The following is a 25089-nucleotide window of genomic DNA, read 5'->3' on the forward strand; positions in this document are numbered from 1 at the left end:
TCTGCGGAAGGGTAGAAGGTATTGACAATTCATCAATGGATATAGGTTTATTGTTAGACTTTATGCATCTCTAAAATATTTTATTGGTTAAAAATATTTTATCATTTTTGCAGGGAAAGCCTGAATCTACATTGTATTATCATGACGACAACCTACTTGCTCTAGTCAGCAACCTGTTTATTGCTGGAATGGAAACAACCTCAACCAGTCTGAGATGGGGCCTCCTGCTAATGATGAAGTACCCCGAAATCCAAAGTAAGAAATGAGTTTGGAAAATAATATGACACATGAGATGGAATAGTAACATTGTGTTAGTCAGTTATATATGTACTATGATATATCTGTCTATGAATGATCTTGCTGTGGTGTCTTTACAATTATGCATTATAATTAAGGAGAGCTCTTTTTTACCTGGCAGAAAAAGTGCAAAATGAAATAGAGAGAGTGATCGGAGCAGCTCAACCACAGACAGAGCACAGGAAGCAAATGCCATACACCGACGCTGTCATCCATGAAATACAACGGTTTGGTGACATTGTGCCTAGTAACTTACAGCACGCAACTTCCCAAGATGTCACGTTCAGAGGATATTTTATTCCAAAGGTGGGTGGAGTTTCATAAAATAACAACGGCTGTTTTATTTATTTATATCTTTACTTACAGTATGTTGGTGACTTACTTTTAGGAATGTAAATTCTGATGTGTAGGGCAACCGGTTGTCACCTCTCCCCATCTCCTAAAGGAACCTATAGAATGATGACTTTCACTTTTCAACATATATAGCAACCATCAAGCAGTCCTGACATATTCTACCATAAGAAAACCCCATATCAATGTGACTGTCTATTTAACCCATATGAATGCTATGTGCAATGACCACTGGGCCATTACTTGGTTTGCTTACTTGTGAACTCGGAGAATAAGTATCCTGGCTATACTGCCAGCAACAAACTCAATGTCAAAGAATAATACTGGCCAGATAGCTTCTCCAAACTGGCTGAGTGGATGGATGTGTCAACTAGCTCAAGGAGGTCAGGGTCACAATGATAGCCATGTAACCCAATCACACTGTTACGTAGACTACAGTGTGCTATGGGCTATCTGGAGGCTCTTGGTGATGCTCACGCAATTACCCTTGCCCAGTAGTCTTTTAGCCTCCAGCATCCAAAGACTTTGCCTATAGCAGCCGCCTTTCCAGGGTGAATTAGGTCCACCCCATATTCAGATGCCCCCAGGTTACATATATAGACAAGGCAGCTTTTGGAGGCTGGGCAAGAGTAAGTTGCAGTACGGCAAGACATACACTGAACCCAATATAGATACCACTGCACTACATGCAGTACGAGAGAAATAACCAAATGTACATGAGTGCAACAATGCACAGGTTTGAATATAATCTTCTTAATACAATAACTATGCATATACTACAAAGCACAGGATCTTATTAGCAACAAGACATGTACAATACACAGGATGGTATGAATAATAAATCATAAAGCAGTAAGTTCATAAAGAACTTGGCAGAGCAAGGCAAGGTACAGATAACAAGAGTACTTAGCTACAGGAGACCCCTGGATTCCATGCGAAGCAGGACAAAGCAAGACAAGGCAAGGTAAGGCTGGAGCTGTCTGACAGTACTTCCAGGCTGGGTTTCACATGCACAATCAGGTACTCAGGTGATGGGGATAATGTGCTCTCGACTCTGGCAGGATGGGACACACAGGATTCAAACTGGACTGGGTATCACAAGCAATGCAATAGCACCAACTGCACAGGTTCAAGATTCCACCATAGGACAGGGACCAGGCACAGGTACATACAGGAACAAGTAAGCTATAGCCGGCCTCAGGTGAAGGGCAAGCTGGGTAAAAAAAGGGCAAGCACCAATCAGAGCAGCCAGAGAAACTATACCCTCTGATGAGGAGACTCAATGCATCTGTTCAGCTACACACACACACACACACACACACACACACACACACACACAGACAAAACTCCTAATGATACTGAAGCTAAACACACAGGGAACCTGCAGGAATAAAAAATGCACTGATAATGCAGGAAAACATGCATGCTGATCCAGTAGAAACAGATAACACAAGGTAATGGCCTAGCTATCTGACAGGTGAAACTGCTCAGACCACACATACAGGAGACAGGCTTGTAGTTACACATAACACAAACAGGAATGAGCCACAGCAGTGGCTCATGACACACACATCATTTGACACCAAATTCAAGACAATTCTGAGCACATGGAGGACTCTTGGCTTTGATGCCATTAATTCCTACATGAATAGAGACCAAGCAACATAGGACAAGATGGAATTTCAGTTGATATGACTTTCTGGTTGCCAGCAGATTATTATTTAGATTTCTATTATGACTAGTTCATTTTGCAGTCTCTCTGCTCCCAACAATACCTCAGCCATGGTGGCCTTTGCTGCTTTAGTACTGGCAGCTATTATTGCTTCTGCAATATATCAGCCAAATTAAGTTCTGCCACCAACAGTCAAATTGTTATTCAGCAACATTATGAATCATTAATTTCCCAAAATGTTTATATTGCAAACTCAATTGAGCATGGTCATATGTACATTTTGCTACTTGTCATTGTATGTAATATGATTGTACTGTATTAAGACCCCCTTAATGTGCATCACTGTTTTCATGCTGTAAATATAGTAGGTGATAATAGATTTTAGTTACATTATTGTCTAGTAAGTACAGTACTCTAAAAATATTCTGTGTAGTAAATCATACATATAATTGCTCAACTTGTTTAACTGAGTAATATCAATATGAAATCCATTTACATTAGTTTTCACTCTCTGTTCAGTTTCCATGATGAACATGTATAGGGAATGTTAGCTTTTACAGTGAGCATTAATGCTTCATCTGATGAATGATTTGTCTATACACACTCTCTTCTATTCCTCCCCCAGGGGACCACTGTTCTCCCAATATTGTCCTCTGCTCTGAGAGATAAAGCCTACTTTGAGAAACCAGAAGAGTTTTACCCGGAACATTTTCTTGACACAGAAGGACATTTCAAGAAGAATGAGGCGTTTATACCATTCTCATTAGGTAACATTCATTCTGAGCATCTTCCTTATGCTACCACTGATAAATCATTTCATATTTTAACATTGTATCTAGAGTATAAAAGTGAATTACTTGAGAGTGTGGATGAAAGTTTTGGTAGCTTTCAGGGTTAGGAAGGTCCTGATTCTGGAAATATTGCAGAGGTAGAAAAGGCAGGATTGGGAGAGGGACTGAATGTGTTTGAGAAAACAATAGGTAGACTTAACTTGGGGAACACAGAAGAAGGTGACAAGAGATAGCATGTTAGAGAACAGAGTCATGTAGCCTGATGGAGTGGTGACTTTAAATGTGGAAGAGTGTGGAGGTATAGGTGGAGAGAGAGATGGGTTGGAAATGAATAAATAGGGGGAAAGTGATTTTTTTTTGAGAATGAGTAAGACCATGGAGTGCTTGACGTATGTGGAGTAGGTGACAGAGGAGATAGATATATATTAACAAATTGGGCAATGTGGAAGCAAGCTTCAGGGGAAAGGGAATGAAATAGATGGGAGGGAATGTAATTAAGTACAGCAAGCAGGTAGAGGGTATAGAGAAGTTGATGGCACAAACTTCATCCTTAGAGAAAGGGATGAAGAAGGAGAAGGTTGGTTGCCCCAGTCAAGGAGGTAGAGAGGGGAAGGTGGAGCAAGAGTTGAGCTCTCCAAGTGAATGAACCCTATTTTGTATATAAAGAGACAAGGTCCCTGAAATAGAACTGTTTAGTGGGTGAGAGAGCAGAGCTACAGATGTGTCCCCACTTACTTGTTGCCTGTATGCTATAAAGCTCGAAAAGTGTATTGGCTGTGGTACTGCCAAAAAAATAAGTGAGGGAAAGAAATTATAAATAATACCACACTATAATCTTTAAGCTCCTTTTAAGATTTGATTGTGAAGAATAGGAGTCCAGGGCCAATGCAAAAGGATATGGTGGTAAATTGAGCTATTCCTACACTTTCCCTACCTTGTCCTCCTGACAGTCCGGATCAGAGCTATTTCTCTTCCAGTCACAGCCTGGTGACAATTAACAACAAGATACAGGTGTCCGGTGTTGAAATCACTTTCCTCTGTGGTGTGAATATCTGGTCTCTTGTATATCTCTATACAACTCTTCATGCTAGTCTGGCACTTTATTTAGGATATGGTGGCTGAGACAGAATTATCCTTACGTTACATACCCAGAGAAGACAAAGAAGAAACAATAAATAATGGATATCAATATTGCATGAAGTTATAATGGTGTAGGAAACAGAATATCAATGGATCAAAGCAAACAGTTTCAATCACACCAAACAAAAAATGAAACATTCAATCAAAGAACAAATGAGCTACCAAACAGAGGAGGCAATTTGGCTTCTGGTAGGGCCTTAAGCACAACACTATGTTGGAGAGACAAAATGAAAGGTCAGATTTAGAATTGCATAACATATTTATAATATTAAGAAATCATTAAAAACTCATAGTGTTTAACAACACTTTGCTGAATATCACAATAGCAATCCACCTGGACTTAAGTTCACAGGCATACAAAAAGTTCCTTCTCTTTGGATAGAAGTGGATCTACATCATAAATGCCCTAAAATCTGAGGGTATAAAAATTAAGATAAAACTAAATGTCTTTCTGTGAACTATCCAGATAATGGCCCTCATTCCGAGTTGTTCGCTCGCTAGCTGCTTTTAGCAGCATTGCACACGCTAAGCCGCCGCCCTCTGGGAGTGTATCTTAGCATAGCAGAATTGCGAACGAAAGATTAGCAGAATTGCGAAAATAAATTTCTTAGCAGTTTCTGAGTAGCTCGGGACTTACTCTGCCACTGCGATCAGTTCAGTCAGTTTCGTTCCTGGTTTGACGTCAGAAACACACCCAGCGTTCGCCCAGACACTCCCCCATTTCTCCAGCCACTCCCGCGTTTTTCCCAGAAACGGCAGCGTTTTTTTCACACACACCCATAAAACGGCCAGTTTCTGCCCAGAAACACCCACTTCCTGTCAATCACAATCCGATCACCAGAACGAAGAAAAATCCTCGTTATGCCGTGAGTAAAATACCTAACTTTTGAGTAAATTAACTAACCGCATGGGCTATGTGAACCTTGCGCATGCGCAGTAAGCGACTAATCGCAATATAGCGAAACTCGGCAATGAGCGAACAACTCGGAATGAGGGCCAATATACACAATACGAATACACAGAGATGTAGCACTGATTTTCATTGCCGCGATGCGTACACACATGCAATGATTAAGTATGCCCGCTGCGACTATTCACACCCTTCGATGGCACAATGTAAAGTCAATGGTCTCTATGTGCAAATATATACACCATGTATGTGCACGCATACAGCAAATAACTAGCCACGCGTGTGAAGAGATACAGCCACATTGAACGTGGCTACATCTGTAAGTACGGGCAATGCAATATCATCTTTTAATTGTTTTTAACTTTATTTTTATATTTTTTTTAAATGTTTTTATAGTTTTTGTTATCACTTATTTCAATTGTATTCACAAATTTACACAAACCTCAAATGGACCAAAGTTATCTGAAACATTGCATGACATATCATTCTTTATTCTTCTACTCTTAAGAACAAAAAAAACAATGTTTTTTAAAAATGTGCTAGATAAATAGAACCTCCTGTCTCACCCACCATATCCTAGATAAAGTACCCAGTGTGGCATTTCTGAAACACTGGAAAAGATCAGATTTCTTCGTTTTGCTAAGGTGCACATACAGTAGTCTGGCACTGAAGGTGAAAATGGTTGATTTTCATGGCTGAAGAATATATCAAGATCAGAACCTCGCTGATGACAACCAATGTACAGTTTTGAGAGTCTCATTGCCAATTGGGCTTTGTTTTGTACAGCAGATTTTGTCTTAAACAATTTCACTTGATTGAGTTTGAGCGGAGAATCAGTTGATATTGTTTGGTCTTCAAGTCTACAATGAATACATTTCTTAAACTGCTTAATTCCAAGAGCTTTTAGTTCCCTTAAATCAGGGGTGGGGAACCTTTTTTCTACCAAGGGCCATTTGGATATTTATAAAATCCTTCGGGGCCATACAAAAATTATCAACTTAAAAAGTAGATATGCCCCCAGTAGTTATGCCCCAGTAGATATGCCCCCAGTCAGTAGATATGCGCCCAGTCAGTAATTATGCCCCCAGTAGATATACCCCCAGTCAGTTGTTATGCCCTAGTAAATATGCCCCCAGTAAGTATGCCCACAGTCACTTGTTCTGCCCAATAGATATGCCACCAGTCACTTGTTATGCCCCATTAGATATGCCCCTTAGTAGCGACGCTTACACACACACATTATCAGAAGAAAAAACACAATACTTACCAGTCCCGCTCCTGCTTCCAGACCGCCGCCCTCCGTCTGTCCGCCGCTCCTCAGAACTATGGGAGAGAAGTCATGACATCTCTCCCATAACACCGCACAGCAGCACACTGCCAGAGCCGGAAGCCAGAGCTCAGGAGTGAGATCCTGCCTCCAGCTGCTACTGAGGGTAAGAAACCAGGCGCCCACTAGTAACAAAATCTCAGTGGGCGCCCGGCTAGGTGAGCCTGGCCGGGCCGGATCAAGTGGCCTCGGGCCTGAGGTTCCCCACCCCTGCCTTAAATCATCAATCCCTGTTTGAGAAACAATGATAATATCACGTAGGCTACAGAGATCTTGGCTTCTGTCTTGAAATGGATTTCCTAAATCTTGTAATGTATTTATTAAACCTTGATCTGTCTATAGAATGAAGTTTGAGTGCTTGCTGAGCATTCATGATGTTGGTTTGAATGCATGTTATGTTTTTAAAGCCTTCTTAAAGGTGCTGTATTTCCCTTGCTACAGTACTTTGGGCCCAGCTACGATCCATTGTCTCAATGCATCATAACTCTCCATCAGTCCCTTTACTCATGTAATGCACTGCTCATGTGCCTGATCCAATGTCATTGCCGAGAACTTTTTTCCACTAATGTTATAAGTAAAAGTCCCTGCTGTAAATTCATAAACAATTTCAGGATATAAATCTGGTGGATTTTTCATATCTCGCAGATGCACTGGAAGCCACCTGGTATAGTTATGGTGCCTGAATGAAAAATATAAATAAATCAAATTAAGAACTGACTGATGTCAAGAGTTCAATAAGTGAGCTTTCCACTTCCATCACAATACTTAATATGCAAACTTTGGAATTCAGTAGTACTTATTTTTTGGACCATTCCTCAAATGAAAGAGGTTCATCATCAGGATCATCTTTTCCTTCATACCCATCAATACGAGTATAAACTTGTTTTCTTAAGTACAACAATGCACACACTGGCACCTAGTGTGCATATCTGGTCCTTGTTATATGACACACTTGAATCATCAGTAAGACTTTCCATCCATCCACTTCCATCTAAAAGCTCTTCAAGGACACTCATGATGGCCTTCTCCAAATGTAGGCCTCTCATTATGATAATGTATCTGTGTTCTCCAAATGCTTTGGGAAATGTCCACTATATGCAGTTCACAATTGCATACAGGGGAACATCACATATTATTACTGCCATTTATCTTACATTTAGATGATTTACAAAGTTTGCTCTTTAATTTAAAGAAATCAATATTGTTTTGAAAGATGGTGGACAATTTCCAGTATGGCATCCAAAATGGTTGGGTCCTACTGTACCTGAAAATTTATTCACTCACATATATCAATGTATACCTGAAAGTTTACATTTTTCTTCCAAAAGTGCATAATTGTTGTGCTAACGTCCCCACTACTGTATCTATTGTAGTAGACTACAATAGATATTAAAAAAAAAAAAAAAAAATAAGATTAATGAATGCATTAGCAGCAGATTATTTTACTGCACTTCCCACATTCCATCATCGTAGATTTCCTTCCACTTCATCATGCTTATTTGGTCACTTTATGTTCTTGCTGAGTGTGGCTGTGCATGTGTGAGCGCCCATTGCCAGGGAGAGATCCTGGGGTTGCCTTCCCTGGAATGTTTTTGCGATCTATTGCCTACTGGCTACAATGGCTAAGGCCCATAGAAACATATGTGGGCAGCTTTTGTGAATGAAAATATCTGCTGCATTCCCTCATACTGTATATACTTTCAGAGGATCCTCAATATATGTTGATACCCCCCTCCCCCCCCAGAAAACATATATGTTCAGGGGATACCCTGCACATGTTTTTTTTTTTAAATAATACCCTTAGACTGTATGCACACTGATTTTTTTTATATATATACATCACATTGAGCAAGCAGTGAAAAGTAATTGCATAATTATATCTGCTCATTTACCATCCAATGCTTATTGCACTCCAATAGACAATAGAACAGTCAGCATACTTGTAACTGGACCATGATTACAGTGTGACTCATTTGTTCAACACAATATGTCAACTGGGAAATATAAGAAGTTTGAAGGCACCAGGATATTATGATTACGTAGCATTAAAAATATTTGATGAAACATCTAATGAATGTTACTTTCAATCACATGCCCTAGCAGTTTGCAGGCTTCATTGTATCTTATTTATGTTTCAACTAGGTAAAAGAAGCTGTGCTGGAGAGAACCTGGCTAAAACTGAGCTGTTTGTGTTCTTCACCACCGTTCTACAGAACTTCACTTTCCAGGCTCCTCCTGGAGCTAAATTGGACCTCACCCCTGCAATTGGTTTTATCAATGCACCATTACCTCATGAAATCTGTGCCATACCTCGAAGCTAAGCATGTTTACAATTTCAGGATGTAAATCTGGTGGATTTTTTATATCTCGAGGATGCACTGGAAGCCACCTGGTATACTTATGGTGCCTAGTTGGAAAAAAAAATCAAAGTTCGAACTTCTGATTGATGTCAAGAGTTCAAAAAGGGAGCCTTCCACTTCCATCACAATACTCTATATGCAAACTTTGGGAATGAATAGTAACATTTTTTTGCACCATTCCTCAAATGAAAGAGGTTCATCATCAGGATCATCTTTTTCCTTATACCCAACAATACGAGTATAAACTTATTTACTTAAGTAGAACAATGCACACATTGGCACCTAGTGTGCACATCTGGTCCTTGTATGACACCCTTGAATCATCAGTAAGACTTTGCATCCACCCACTTCCATCTAAAAGCTTTTCAAGAACACTCATGATGGCCTCTCATCATCGTGATGTACAGTATCTGTTTTCTGCAAATGGTTTAGGAAATGTCCACTATACGTAGTTCACAATTGCATACAGGGGAGCATCACATGTTTCAATAACCATAAAGTTCTAAATAGCACAAAGAAACAAAATATAAAAAAATATATATATATATATATATATATATATATATATACACACACACAGAATCTGAGGGCGCTAGTAACTTATTACAGACAATCAATATAATTTAAAAAAAATTCTTAAAATACAATGTTATCTCTACTTCATATTTTCAAATAACATTGTTATCATACAGGATGGATACAACATCAAAAGATTTCGATATACACCAATCAAGTTTTTGCTCAGTTACAGTACCCAATACAAATATATACCAATCAGGTTTTAATCAGGTGTAGAACCCAACGCGTTTCGTCCCTTAGGACTTCTTCAGGGCTATTAGATCAACATAAGTCTGAGACTAATAACTCCAGACGGTATCCATAATAGTGAGATCAAGAAAAGCCTACACCAATATTGGACCTAATGGACTCATAAACTGAAACCAGAGAGACAATTCCTTTGACTATTATTTATAAAAACAGTCAAATATTGGTGAAGTAGGTCTATAAAATTAAATCAGACCCATGTACTAGGTGTTTTGCACACCACTGGATAGATAAAAGATTTTTGTTGGCCTCAAATCATGTAGTTTGAGTGCTTCAATACTGCCACCTCTCACAAAGTCCAGTGCACTGGACTTTGTGAGAGGTGGCAGTATTGAAGCACTCAAACTACATGATTTGAGGCCAACAAAAATCTTTTATCTATCCAGTGGTGTACAAAACACCTAGTACATGGGTCTGATTTAATTTTATAGACCTACTTCACCAATATTTGACTGTTTTTATAAATAATAGTCAAAGGAATTGTCTCTCTGGTTTCAGTTTATGAGTCCATTAGGTCCAATATTGGTGTAGGCTTTTCTTGATCTCACTATTATGGATACCGTCTGGAGTTATTAGTCTCAGACTTATGTTGATCTAATACCCCTGAAGAAGTCCTAAGGGACGAAACGCGTTGGGTTCTACATCTGATTAAAACCTGATTGGTATATATTTGAATTGGGTACTGTAACTGAGCAAAACTTGATTGGTGTATATCGAAATCTTTTGATGTTGTATCCATCCTGTATGATAACAATGTTATTTGAAAATATGAAATAGAGATAACATTGTATTTTAAGAATACATTTTAAATTATATTGATTGTCTGTAATAAGTTACTAGCGCCCTCAGATTCTGTGTGTATTTATTATTTGTGAATCCTTGCTGACGAGAGATTTTTCTAGAGGTGCTGCTTTTTCATATCCCGAGCGCAACTTGGTACCATTCTTGTGTATATATATATATATATATATATATATATATATATATTTAACACAAAGTTGAACAAATTACTTAACTTTTCAGAATTTTAAGAAAATCACCACTGCATTGAAAGATGGTGGGCATTTTCCAATATATTTAATACATAATAAATAACTTAGAAATTACATTTACAAATATTTTACAATATCTTATTCCATACATAGGTTAAACATGACATTTACTAATAATTTACAACAGTATTTCTTTATATTTTATAATACAAATATATATGTTGTTATTTGTTTTTATGTTTTATAAAAAAAACTCCATCTGGGAGAGCTAAAAATAGGTAGGTAAACATAATTAAAAATTCCACACACAAACACAATTTTTAAACATTGATGTATTGAATAAATTACTATAGTGACACATAATGACATTTTTAGTTTTAATTATACAAATATTTTAAATAACATTTTGTATACAATAAACATTATTTTATCATAAAATATTACTTCACTTGACATTGAAACATTATTCAGTTATTTCATACTTTCATATATGATGACATTCATAATTAGACATAAAAATGTCATAACTTATATTCTTGCTTAAATTGTGAACCATGCTTCAGCCCACAAGTGACTAACATTTTGGTCTAAGTAGGAAATCAAAAAGGTCTGCTCAGTGATGTCCATCTTGTGTTTGCTGATCATTGCACTATGCCATTAATAATTATCATGCAACTGTGTTTAACCTTAAACTAATGTTTTTTTTGTTGTATGGAATTAATACTATTGTCATTTTCTTTGCAACTTGTATTTCACTGTTATTGTCAGTTAATCAATGTAACCTCATCTAATGGCAAATTCCTGTTTATTAGTTATCCAATTAATTACTTGCCCTACTATTGTCCGGTCATTTAATATATGTGCCTAGTAATTATTCCTTATTTACCTGGTGCATGTATGTGTACCCCTTTTCCACCAAACTCCCGGATCTGACTCAGGATTTGGAACACAGATCCAAGCCAGGTCAGACCTTAGGTGGGTAATATACAGGGTCGGACTGGGGCAAGAAGGGCACACCGGGGAAATGCAGTGATAGAGGCCCATACTTAGGGGTGTGGCCAGCCTAAAATAGTTTAGTGCAGTGTAATGCAACATATCTACCATGTATAATACAAGTGCACAGTCTGGAACCTGATCTCTAGAGGAAGGAGTGGGCCCTCAGGCAGTGGGGCCTACCTGTGGTTTCCCTGGTACCCCTGTGGGCCACTCCAACCCTGGTAATATACATTGTGCCATAGTACAAAGAATTGTGCACTGTGTTCATGTGAAATAATACAGTATATCAGCTTTATTAGTTGCCCTGTCATCTAGTGTACACATTTTACTGATATATATCCTAGCATGCAGGAACCTGGCGTATACTTACTGCTACTGGCAATACTGGACTACTGCTTCCACATCGGGGCAGCAGACAGGAGGTCCGTGGCAACATCTGTGGTAGCTTCTCCAAGCTAGCTCTCCTTCTCCAGCTGCAGCATACAGGGATTCACATCTCTTCTGGGTATGCGGCTGTAGCTCACAGTGGGACCCATGCACCACTCAGTATTGTGTTTAAAGCGCTAGGTGTGCCAAATGTGACATAATAGTGGAGTCCAATGTGAAACTCCACCTATATAAGGAAGTTCCTGGAGACACTTTTGAGTCAGAGTACAAGCTCTCAAACACAGGGACGTTCCAGTGTTAGCCTTGTACTATTGTATTCTTCACTACTATTACTACTATTACTACTATTGTACATTCCTGGTTCCCTGTGCCATTTCAGATTCCTGTCTTCTGTGCTCCATTACAGTTCCTGCTCTTTTCCTGGTACCTGTCTCTCTGTGCTCCAATCAGTGTTCCTGCCAACCCTTACCTTGGCTGATGTTTCCTCCATTAATGTGAATTTACTTTACTTGGTCACTGCAGCACTGCTCTCATTGGAATCCCCTGGCATGAAAAAGCTCATGCTGTATTATGCACGTAACTGCAGTAGACAGGACAAAGGTGAAACATATTTAATTTTAATGCAAAAATGTGTAAACCTTTATCCAGCATGAACCTGGTGAAGGTGGCACTTGGGGAAAAACATAATTCTCTGAAGGTGTACACCAGTGGTTCCCAAACTTTTATGAATCATGGTGCTCATCCGAGGCACCCCTGCAAGTGTCCGGAGACACCCCAAGGTGCCATGGCACACACTGGTGTACACACTTGTGCTGGAGTCAGTGTTTGGTCAGATAATTAAATAATTTTCAGACTATTGACTTACTCTAATTCCTCTCTGTGTTCAAGCTGACTGGTGCAGAGGTACAGGGGATTCCTGGTATCCTCTAAAAAGGCCTGATCAGGTACAATACACTCTTTATTTTTATATATTTGTTACTCACTTTGGCCATTCAGAAACTCATTATAACAGATCCTGAGTAGCATCAAAGAGACTGTAGTTGCGGGCAGCCATAGAAGCCTGATTTACTACTTTATGCATATGCGAGACTCTGTTCAACTAATATTGGGTGTCCCTGCATCTGCAAATAGGATTCTGCACCTCCCATTGATTTTATGCTGGTTGCCAAAATCATCATGTAATTATACGTTACATTCAAATTCAATTTACGATGAATATGTCTTCTCTGATGCTCCTCAATATTCTTAATACTGCTTTGCAATGGACTTATTGTACCTGCCTCAGTTTACCATAGAATTTGGACACAAACTGTGGTTCACTAGAGTTCTGGTGTTACCAACCCTGTTTAAGTTTGCTCAAGATGCCTCTGGGCTGTCCTCCAAACAGCAGCTTGAACAGTCTGAATGCTTCTAAAGCCTGAGGTACTTCCATTATAGAAAACATTAGGTAGGGAAGTATAGAAGCATATTCCAATATTTCTTGTCTTGGGCCACCATCCTACTAATCATCTAAAAGGTCTGTTAAACCATTCTGCAAATTTATCCATTTGCAGAAGATAGAGTGAAGTCCGGATGCTTTTAACAACAAGAAATTGAGTTCCTTCATGAGCTTTGACTTTGCTGCACTGGACAATTGTACTGTAGTATACTGGTCACCACAATGCAGCACAAGACAATGAGTAGTGATACTGAGCACTGATGAGAATACTAGAACTGACACTGGGCAGCGAGATGCAGAAATGGACTATTGTACTGTAGAATACTGGTCCCCACAATGCAGCACAAGACAATGAGCAGCGGTACTGAGCACTGATGAGGATGCTAGAACTGACACTGGGCAGGGAGATGCAACACTGGACTATTGTACTGTAGTATACTGGTCACCACAATGCAGCACAAAACAATGAGTAGTGATACTGAGCACTGATGAGGATACTAGAACTGACACTGGGCAGTGAGATGCAGCACCAGACTATCGTACTGTAGTATACTGGTCACCACAATGCAGCACAAGACAATGAGCAGTGATACTGAGCACTGATGATGATACTAGAACTGACACTGGGCAGCGAGATGCAGCACTGGACTATTGTACTGTAGTATACTGGTCACCACAATGCAGCACAAGACAATGAGCAGTGATACTGAGCACTGATGAGGATACTAGAACTGACACTGGGCAGGGAGATGCAACACTGGACTATTGTACTGTAGTATACTGGTCACCACAATGCAGCACAAAACAATGAGTAGTGATACTGAGCACTGATGAGGATACTAGAACTGACACTGGGCAGTGAGATGCAGCACCAGACTATTGTACTGTAGTATACTGGTCACCAGAATGCAGCACAAGACAATGAGCAGTGATACTGAGCACTGATGAGGATACTAGAACTGACACTGGGCAGCGAGATGCAGCACTGGACTATTGTACTGTAGTACACTGGTCACCACAATGCAGCACAAGGCAATGAGTAGTGATACTGAGCACTGATAAAAATACTAGAACTGACACTGGGCAGCAAGATGTATGAACTGGACCATTGTACTGTAGTATACTGGTCACCACAATGCAGCACAGATACTGAGCACTGATATTGAGCTGATATTGAGCTTTCCACTGAGAGAACGTAGCCAAAGGAGAAAGGAGACCTGTGTCTAGAAACAATGTATTGTCCCTAGGCTGCATTAACCTGTTAATCCCATAGTTTCTGTAGTAAGGGCTGTGTGCAGCATATTTCAGCCTTTCTGGCTGCAGAGGCATGCTGGCCCCTGTAGTTCCACAGGTTTCACAGGGGGTACCACATTCAACCCCCTTGAATTATGCGCATCCTAGCATACGGAAACTCTTCAACAAAGTCTTTGTACAACATTAATAGTTGAGTATAAAGTCCATGCATCATAAATTTTAAACCAATACATATAACTGTATAACCAAGGTTTATCAATATATTATTATTCCCTATACCTTTTGGACAGTATCCCTTTTGTGCTTCGAGTTGAACGCCTTAACTCAGGGCCTGTGGAAGTTTCTTCTGGGCTATAGTCTCTGTCTTAAGCTTCTTGCTGTTGAACATGTCCATCTTGGTCCTCAATTTGCCTTGGGCTGATGAAGCTGGACACTACTGGCCAGTAGGTACACATTAGAAGATCAAGTGGGTTGTCTGGAATTCTCAATGCCGATTGTTTGTCTGGTTCTGAACTTGACACTTGTCGTTATTCCACTCCAATTTCACCATATTCAATGGGATGTAGTTTCAGTTGATCACGATGAATTGGAATGCAGTGGCTTCCATCCTCTCTTTCGATGCGAGAGACAGCCACATCTGAGATAGGTGTTTCATTCACTTGATAAGGGATAGACTCCCACCATGAATCCAACTTGCTGTGATGATGGTTATTTTTCTTCAGCACTCTACCTCCTGAAGTCAAAGGGCAAGCATCTGCGTCAACATCATAGTTTCTCTTTTGCCATTCTCAAACAGCATCCATTCTTGAAGTCACTATGGCTTGTGCCTCTTTAAGTCAATACTGATGCTCTTGCACCCATGTGGTTCCTGGTTCAAAGGTGGGCTGAGATTCTCTGGGCAAGTCGACTTCCATATCTGCTGGAAGTTTGCTGTGATGGCCAAATAGCAAATAGTATGGGGTATACCCCATCGAGGAATGCACTGTATTGTTATACAGGAAGACTAATTCCGCAAGCAAAGTGGGACACTCGTGTCTCTGTTCTTTTGTTATGGCTCTCAGCATTTTTATTATTGTCTGGTTCCATCTCTCACAGGCGCCATTCCCTTGCATAGTCGTGCACAATTTCTTACAGCCATAAAGTTAACATAGCTCCTGGAAGAGTTGACACTCGAAAGCAGGGCCCTGATCGGTCAGTATATTGGTTGGGTACCCGTCGGGTCGAAAAATGGCTTGCCAGAAGATTTCTGCTGTAGTTTTGGCCATCAAATCCCAGAATGGCAGTGCAACTGCAAACTTGGAGCAGTGATCGATGATCTTAAGGACACAACAGTACCCAGTACAACTTGGTTCCAGCTTGACATGGTCGATTGAGACAATCTCCAATGTCTGTTCTGTCATGATGGGGTGAAGGGGTGTTTTTCTGCCCAGTTAGAACTGGTTGATACTTTGCACAGGGCACACAAGCTTGACACCAGTCTTCGACATCTTGGCGTAGTTGGTACCAGTAGAACCTCTTTCTTATGTTTCCCTCAGTCTTTTGACAGTCAAAGTGACCAGACTGGTCATGATAAATCTGCAGAACAATTTCAGCCTTAACACAGGGCACTATGAGCTGTCTGACCGTTAGTTGGGTCACACAGTGTTGCACAAGCAGGTCTCCTTGTATTTCCAGCTGGTCTCATTGCCGTCATAGGTGAATCAAATCTGCATACGATGCTTGCCTTTCTTTGCGTGATAATTCATGCCCAGTGGGGAGCCACCTCTACAATTGACGTAGGAAGTGGCTTTCATTCTGCCAGCAAATCCATTCACTCTCTGTTCCACTTTCGGTCACTGTCTTGGTGGAAACCACCATTCTCTGTTTGGATTTCTTGATTTGTGGAGGGAAATATGGTATTTCCATTTGGTCCCAGCAATCGTCGTCTTCTGGTTCCTCAATTGCTGAGTGAGGGTAAGCGAGATAATGCATCTTGATTGACGTTGCTGTGTCTGCTTCTGTACTCCACTGTGTATTGGTAATTGACTAGTCGTGAGTCCCAACGCTGCTCCAGCGCTCCCAGTTCACCTGTTGACTGATGGGCGAGTGGATTGCAATCTGTGACAGCTACAAATGGTGTGACAGCGAAGTAGTCTCTGAACTTCTCGGTTACAGCCCAAACCAAGCCAGAAATTCAAGCTTCTACATGCTGTAATTAGCATAATTTCTCTTCATCTTCCACAAGTTCCTGCTTGCATATATATGATGCGTTCTTGGCCTTCTTGTTTCTGGTCTAGGACTGCCCCAAGACCTTGCCTGCTTGCATCTGTATATAGGCAAAAGGGAAGGTTGTAATTGGGGTATACCAGTAATGGTGACTCTGCTAAGATCCTTTATAGCTGGTTGAATTCTGCCTGTCGCTCTTGAGTCCATTCATTGAAGATTTGCTTTTTATAGTCATCCTTGTAGATCCCTCAGAGTAACTCCATCAAAGGTGTGTCTACCTTGGCAAAGTCTTTTATGAATCTCCTGTAATATCCCATGAAGCCAAGGAATCTTTGAATGTCTTTAACTGTATGGGGGATGGGCCACTGTAACACTGCACTAATCTTTTCCGGGTCTGGTGCTATACCTTCGTTGCTGACAATGTGGCGAAGATACTGGACCTTGGACTTCAAGAGATGACACTTGGAGGGCTTCAACTTAAGTCCGAACCTGGTTAATTGTTGGAAGACCTATTGCAGGTGTTGCAGTTGTTCATGCAGGTGTTGCAGTTGTTCAGAGTAAGTTTTTGAAAATATTATAATGTCGTCCAAGTATAATAGGACTATATAAAATTTTTAGTGCCCAAGCATTGTTCTATCACCTGTTGGAACGTGTCGGATGCGTTGCACAACCCAAAAGGCATAAGATTCAACTCCTATAAACCCATTGGAGTGATGAAGGCTGTTTTATCTTTGTCGCTTACTGCCATAGGTATTTGCCAGTATACAGACGTATTTCGGTCTAAATTTTGACCTTTATGAAGACATCTGTGTCTTGATGAAGGTCTAAATATAGACCAAAATTCACTGTGTAATTGTGTGGGTTAAGGATTCGCACAGGGACTCTCCCATTCTCCATGGCCACCAACGTTCTGGCCACCACTATGTCATGCTTTGCTGAAATCAGACATGGTTCGATCAGGGCTTCGTAACCACTTCCATTCAGCCCACAGCAGGTTGTCAAAGTCGAAAAATATTGCAGTACACACATCACTTAATCTGTGTCTGGATGAAGGTCTAAATATAGACCAAAATTCATCGACAAGAGAAGTGTGGACAGCCATTTTTTCATCTCTTACCTTCTATGGACTTTGTATAAGGTAAAACCTTGTTTTTATTTTTTTATGTTTTTTTATTCAGAAGATTTTCCCTTCCGTGTTTTTGTATATACCTGACTGTTTTTTGAACATTGTTGTTTGGCCTACTCCCATGTGGGGAGTGGTGTGGAATAAAATACAAATACTTTTTATCTTCACGTGGATTTCTCTAATTTACGGAACTATATACGTCTGGTTGGAAGTTCTCCAGAGGAGTTGCATGACAGAAGATAAAAAGAAACCCTGATGCGCATGGCTAAAATCAGCTAGATTGTGAGTGGGGTATGCTTGTTGGAATTTTCCATTTTTCTACATAAAGAAACTGTTACGTGAATGTTACTTCACCTACCTTGTGTAAGTGGGGTATGTCCATTCTAATCTAACACTCTTTATATATTTGGTTTACCTTTACAGCTATATGAACCATATATAAGCAGGGTATGTTCTTGCATATTTTTGGGAGTATCAAACATATATACTTTTATAAGGGTATATTTCAAACCAATAATTAATCCTTCCATGATACATTTCCTCTCAACGTTTGAAGAGAGGTTTCTATATATATATATATATATATTTTTATATTTTTTTTCTTTGCACTTATTTACTAGTTCAGTCTACGCATTGTTTTTTTTTATATTTTCACATATTTGGCATTGAATTCCTGAGGGGAGACTGAGAAGAATATCAAGCAGCTTCCACCAGGGAACCAAGGGAAAAGAAACCTTGATGCACCTGTTATCACTTTCAACCCTGTGAGTAGGGTACACATCTGTATACACTATAGATGATAAAGATACCTTTATGAGCTTTTTCCACTCTACAAACTTAGTGAGTGGGGTACACTAATTTAAACACAGCAATATCGGTGGTCTGGTGGTGGAAAGTAAAAAGATACCTTTATACACATAGCTTCACGTTGAATAGTGTGAGTTGGGGTACGCCCACGCCATGTATTATCACTCATCTAAAGGATACTGTACAGTTAACAAAAAAAGAGACTTTTTTGAGAAATTGAGACTGTTCTACACATGAATCATTTTTTATTTTTCATATTATTCATATCACTGGGATACAACATTGTATGAATATTGGAAGAAGATAAGAAACTCCCTGGAAATACATTAAGAGGAATGTATCATATATATTACAATATACATATGTATACATATAAAGTGTTGAACATTATGCCATAGTGCCAAGAGCCATATCCCTTACACTTTTTTGTATTGTCTGGCTGAAAGCTTCCACGTTCCCCTTCACGACTTGCAGGACTCCCTGTCTCTGGTCGTCTTTGTTATGGGCATCACCAATCTGGATTTCCTCCCACCACCGGGAACCCGGCTCATCTTGACCACTGTTCTCTCCGAACCCATTCTGCTGTCTGCCTTGCATGGCTGGGTGAATTTCATCCTTAAAGGTGGTCCACAGAAGCTTGGCTAGTGGCTGGTTCCAGTATAGTGTCACTGTGTAATTGTGTGCGTTAAGGATTCGCACAGGTACTCTCCCATTCTCCATGGCCACCAACGTTCTGGCCACCACTATGTCATGCTTTGCTGAAATCAGACATGGTTCGATAAGGGCTTCGTAACCACTTCCATTCAGCCTACAACAGGTTGTCAAAGTCGAAAAATATTGCAGTACACACATCACTTACAAACTACACACAGATGACCTCCGTGCGTGTACTTTTTCTGCCATGCGTGCACATATTCACAATTTGCGTATGGTTGCGCCCGTGGTCCTGCGCATTAGCGCGTGGTATGAGTATTTATGGTAGAGTTTGTGAACGCATGGAAAAGCCATCAAAACACATTACATATTTAATCCAAATATATTTACCGAGAGTAACCTCACCGCTGACCACAAAGTTCCCACCATTGGTTACAATGGAGCGCATAAGCGCTACATTGTAACACTGCCGTGTGCCGCCTGTCATACAGTACAGGAGCACACAGCCAATCAGGAGGGTGCCAAACGTGGCGCTCCCTGGTTGGCTGATGGAACCTTCTTGGACTTACTGTAAGTCAGAGGGGGTTCCAGGCATTCGGGGAAAGGGGTCCTATGTGAAAACATGGGGCCCCTTTCAGTTCGTGGTCGGGTATCCGTTTTTTTATTTTAACAAGTACGTGGATTACAAATGGATTACCAGCAGAGGAGCCTTCTACCATGGATTTTGTGAGTATAATTTTTTCAACAGATACACCATGGATTCTACATGGAGAAGAGGACCGACCTGCGTGGGAACTTAGGTAGGTATGTGTATATGGTGGTGTGCATGTATGTATTAAAGTTATACTTTCAAGGTGTGTGTGTTATGTCTTTATTGGGGTATTTTTTAGTAGTAGTACTACAGGTACCAGTGGGCCCGTTTTTCCGCCGCATGCTGGTACTTGTGGTTCTCCAAGTACCAGCTTGCGGGGGAGGCTTGCTGGGCCTTGTAGTACTGCTACTAAAAACAATATCAAACACTTTTACCAAAGGCTATCAGCCCCCCATCCGCAGCATTGGATAGGGGGGACAGCCTCGGGCTTCACCCCTGGCCCTTGGGTGGCTGGGGGGGACCCCTTGATTGAAGGGGTCCCCACTCCCCCAGGGTACCCCGGCCAGGGGTGACTAGTTCGGTATTTAATGCCACGGCCGCAGGGCACTGTATAAAAGTGACCCCCGGCTGTGGCATTATCTGTCCAGCTAGTGGAGCCCGGTGCTGGTTTCAAAAATACGGGGGACCCCTACGCTTTTTGTCCCCCGTATTTTTGGAACCAGGACCAGGTGCAGAGCCCAGTGCTGGTTGCTTAAATATGGGGCAACCCCTTTCCATTTTTCCGCCATATTTCTGCAACCAGGACCGGCTCAAAGAGCCCGAGGCTGGTTATGCTTAGGAGGGGGGACCCCACGCATTTTTTTTTTACATTTTACACAATTTAATTTAAAAATAAAAATGCACAATGAACCCCAGCACGGATCTCACAGATCCGGCCGTGATTCATTGTGTTAAAGTCGGCAGTGTTTTGCGATTCACTCCCGTAAAACACTGGGGGAAAAAAAGAATGACATAGACATCAGAAAAAACGAAAATGCAGAATACGACAGCTTAGTAAATTAGCCGTAAAAAATTAAAAAAGTTGCAGTTTTACACTTTCGATGTCATTCGTGATTAATCTCCCACCAAATCGGGAGAATTACGAATGTTAGTAAATATACCCCTAAGTCTCCCGTCACCACACCAGCAAGTTACAACAGTTTAAATGGTATCAGAACAAAGGGATTCACCTTTACAGGATAGGAGCGGACAGAACAAGGTTATAAGGTGGTGTTTGGTATCCAGCTGTAGGGTATTTTAAGAGTAATATTCCGGTGTGGGTTTGCAGCAGATCGCACGTTCCTGCGAATAGTTATGAGCAGGAGCAGAATATAGATATAAACTGTATTTACTGTACATTAGGTATGCGACGGGAACCCAGCGGAGACCACCCACAAGTGCATCTGGAACAGACATCGCCCACCTATTCAAACCAACCTATGACCACTACTGTACTGTAAATGACTATTCCTGTGTCCAATGGACAAAGAGATTACAGTATCCATAGTGTTAAGTTTTGGAAGATTGTATAAAAGGAGCCAGCTGCAGGCCTGGTCACAGAAGACTTTAAAAGTTATCTATCTAGATGACCAAGGACCAGACTGGGTAGGGCGGCGAAAACCAAACACGTATGTACCATTGACTGTAGCCATTATTCTTTTGTATTGTATTGCTTTGTTATTGTAACCCCCTTTCAGTAATAATATGTTGTGGTGTTGGAACTCTGCATTTTAAATACAAACTGGTCTCGTGTTTTCCTTTCCCTGCTAAGGTTATAAGTGTATTACTATCGCATGTATAGCTGTTAAGGGTACATTTAAAGTGTATGAAATGTCTTTTTAAAGTGTTGCTTTTTATCCTTTAAGTAAATCAGCATTTACAATTGGGCCATCGTCTGGTTTCCACATACTCACAGCCTAACAGGTCATAGCAGACTTAATCTATCAGCAAAGGGCGAAAAGAAGGTATCCTATATAACCTTTTCTTGGTCGTTGGATACACTGAAAACCCTACTTGTGTGCTGATTAGATGACGTCTGCTCTGTATGGTTTGCAGAGGTGCTTTTAGAACCAGTAAAACACCGGAAAAAAAGCTATTTAAAAATCTGTTAATTTTTTGGGCACCAAAAAGCGTACACAAAGGACACCCATACTTTGCATACCCTCTCACATTGTTTCCACAAGACAGATTGCTAGATTCATTTAGATCTGTGTGAAACCGATACATTTGTTGCTATACAGTTACAACTCAAATAACAGTATTTAAGGAAGTAAGTGTAAAGACACAAATGCAGTTCTGGCCTGGTTGTAAAGGTTTATACAGAAAAAAACTGTGTGTTGTGTTAAGTGAGCGATTATAGTTAGTATTGTACACATTTATAGAGACTGTGTGGTTTGTTTATTGCGGACGCATGGTTTTATACACATGTCTCAGACAAAGTACAGGACTGCACACGAAGAGTAAAAGACACGCACGGTCGCGTGTTTATGCAAAGTGTGTAAGAGTGCTGGCGCTAAGTACAAATTACACAATAGTGTCGTTTAGTTAAAAGGTGGGACGGTAGCCATGCTACAATAGCACAAAACTACCTGGTTTCTAAAGCAGATTAGTATAAAACTTTTGTTTAAACTGTATTGCCTCTGGGGGTAAAGCTGCCAATCGGAATGAGTGAAAAAAATTTGTACAGAAAAACAAAGCGTATTTAGTGAGTGAAAGTGGAGTTAGTGGTCTAAGTGGTCTAAGTGGCTGGAGTGGTAACACTGGGTTAGTAGAGGCCCAGTGTCGTAGGGTTCACTACCTTGCGTGACTAAGTGGTCTTAGTGGTCTTAATGGTCTTAGTAATCCCATACAACTAAGTGGTCTGGAGTGGTCTAGGCTAAGTGGTCTACAGCAATAGCAGGGCATATAGATAACTAGTATCTATAGGCTATGCTATTGCATCACATGTCCGTGTGTTCTACACAGCACAACATGATACCATTGTGTCATATGCGCTGTGGTAAAGCATACGCAGATGTGATTGTATAGACAAAGGGGTTTTTCTTTGATAACGTTGAGAAATCTCCCTGGTGGGCTTCACTGGAAAGGGTGAAGGGTAGTTATCTAATTTCTCTGTTGTTCACCCTATAAACAATTCCAGTTGAAACATACTGAAAAGGAATTTTTGGCTGCCTCTCAGGAAAATATTCCAATAGAACTTCCAGCTAAAGAAATTACAGTGCTGTAAGGTCTGATAGGAGCCCTAAGTTGGGTACATCGCCTTCACTATCAACAGTGTATGTTAATACTTGCCAACGTGGGCGAGAGCGAGTGGAAGGTGCCTGGAGTTACTTCCACCGTCTACTTACATTGAGTATTTTGGTGTTTGTGGGAATTTTTTTTAGTTATTAAAAAGACCCACAAATATGGGAGCCAGTTGCTCAAGTGAGAGACGTTTGTGCAGGGTTCAGGCAGAAGAGTTAGGACCGACAAGGTCAGAATTGCGGCCGAAAGGGTCAGCAAGGTTTATCATGTGTGAAAAATATCATTCACACACGGAAGTTTTATGCAATGAGTGGGTACGTATGACTGACAAAGATAGGGTATCATTCCCTAAGGTAGGCAACTTTGAACCAGAGGTATTGCAGAACTTAAGGATAAGGATATGTCTGATAAAATCCGGAAAACAAAGGATTAGACATACATTGTTTAAATTTATGGCAGCAAGAGGGGGAGATGCAAAGGGAATTAGCTCGCGCAGCAGGTTCCAAACCTAGCGGGAAAACAATGGTGACCGCAACACCACCATCATATATTGTTGGGGAGAAAATGGCTACAAGCAATGGTGCATTGGTACAGTATAGGAATGTGATTATAAATGTACTAACGCTAACCCTTGCCAGCTGTATCCCATTTTACATTTTCCCTAGGATTGTGAGCAGGAAGATGATCCCAGCACGATATCGGCACTCTCTCTAGCAGTCACCATACAAGATACTCAGGTGGGCACGGGCCAACCATCAAGAGTTGTAGCAAGGCCACCTAGTGGAGGGATAAGTGAGGTTGTGTCCACAGGTAAGTACGGTACCATACATTATGCAGAAACTATAGCTCCCCACATTATAGAATAAAACTAGAAGGATGTAATTGAATTAAATCCTGTCAGGGTAATTGCAGTTCCCAATGGGAAAACTGACAATCAGGGAGTAACTCCCATCAGGAACATTGCCATGCATTGTCCCTGGCCCGGGCAGAGTTAAGGTCAATTATGTCTGAATTTCCCGATCCCAGAAAAGATCTAGTCGGATGCCAGAGATTCATTAAGGAGTTAGGTAATGCCCATGAGCCTACAAATAAAGATTGGCGAACAGTGCTACGAGTTTGTTTACCCTCAAATATTGACACCACGAAATTCATAGCAGACAGTAATTTAGATGCAGAAGTACCTCTCACTGATGAATACAATCAGGAGAACGTAAAGCAAATCAATCTGCAACTAGGAGTGTATTTCCCTACTGTTGTCTAATGTAATAACATTTTCTCCATAAGACAAAAGGAAGGTGAAACGGCATCCGAATATTTCCATCGAGCACTGCAGGAAATAGTTAGATACATTGGGATCGAGGACATTAAAGATAATGTACATCACAGGGAGGTATCTGTTACTGTATTAATGGACGGGTTAAAGGAGGCACTGAGAACAAGAGTACATACCTCTCTACCTAACTGGAGAGGTATCTGCATTGAGAGAGTCCGCTGTCGAGCACGATAGGAACATCAGTAAGCACAGGGAGTTAAAGGGGGATAAGCTGATGACGGTAAGTATACAGGCTCTTACAGCAAAACCCCATCAGCCAAAATCCCAGACCCCTGCTGTTTGGAAAAGACCTAGAAAATTTTACATTTGTAACAAGGAAGGACATTTTGCCCAGGATTGTAGGAGCAGTG

General features: G+C 40.7%; 1 protein-coding gene across 1 annotated transcript in view; it reads left to right on the forward strand.

Annotated features, from left to right (window-relative positions):
* LOC134910836 (uncharacterized) overlaps positions 1–25089 on the forward strand; it is an 86505-nt gene that overhangs the window by 19881 nt on the left and 41535 nt on the right. Inside the window, exons 7-10 of the mRNA XM_063919220.1 lie at positions 114–255; positions 419–603; positions 2946–3087; positions 8631–8804. Coding sequence (XP_063775290.1) covers positions 114–255; positions 419–603; positions 2946–3087; positions 8631–8804 — 643 coding nt within the window. The remainder of the gene's footprint in view (positions 1–113; positions 256–418; positions 604–2945; positions 3088–8630; positions 8805–25089) is intronic.

The sequence above is a fragment of the Pseudophryne corroboree genome, chromosome 4, assembly GCF_028390025.1.
Source record: "Pseudophryne corroboree isolate aPseCor3 chromosome 4, aPseCor3.hap2, whole genome shotgun sequence".
Classification (NCBI taxonomy): domain Eukaryota; kingdom Metazoa; phylum Chordata; class Amphibia; order Anura; family Myobatrachidae; genus Pseudophryne; species Pseudophryne corroboree.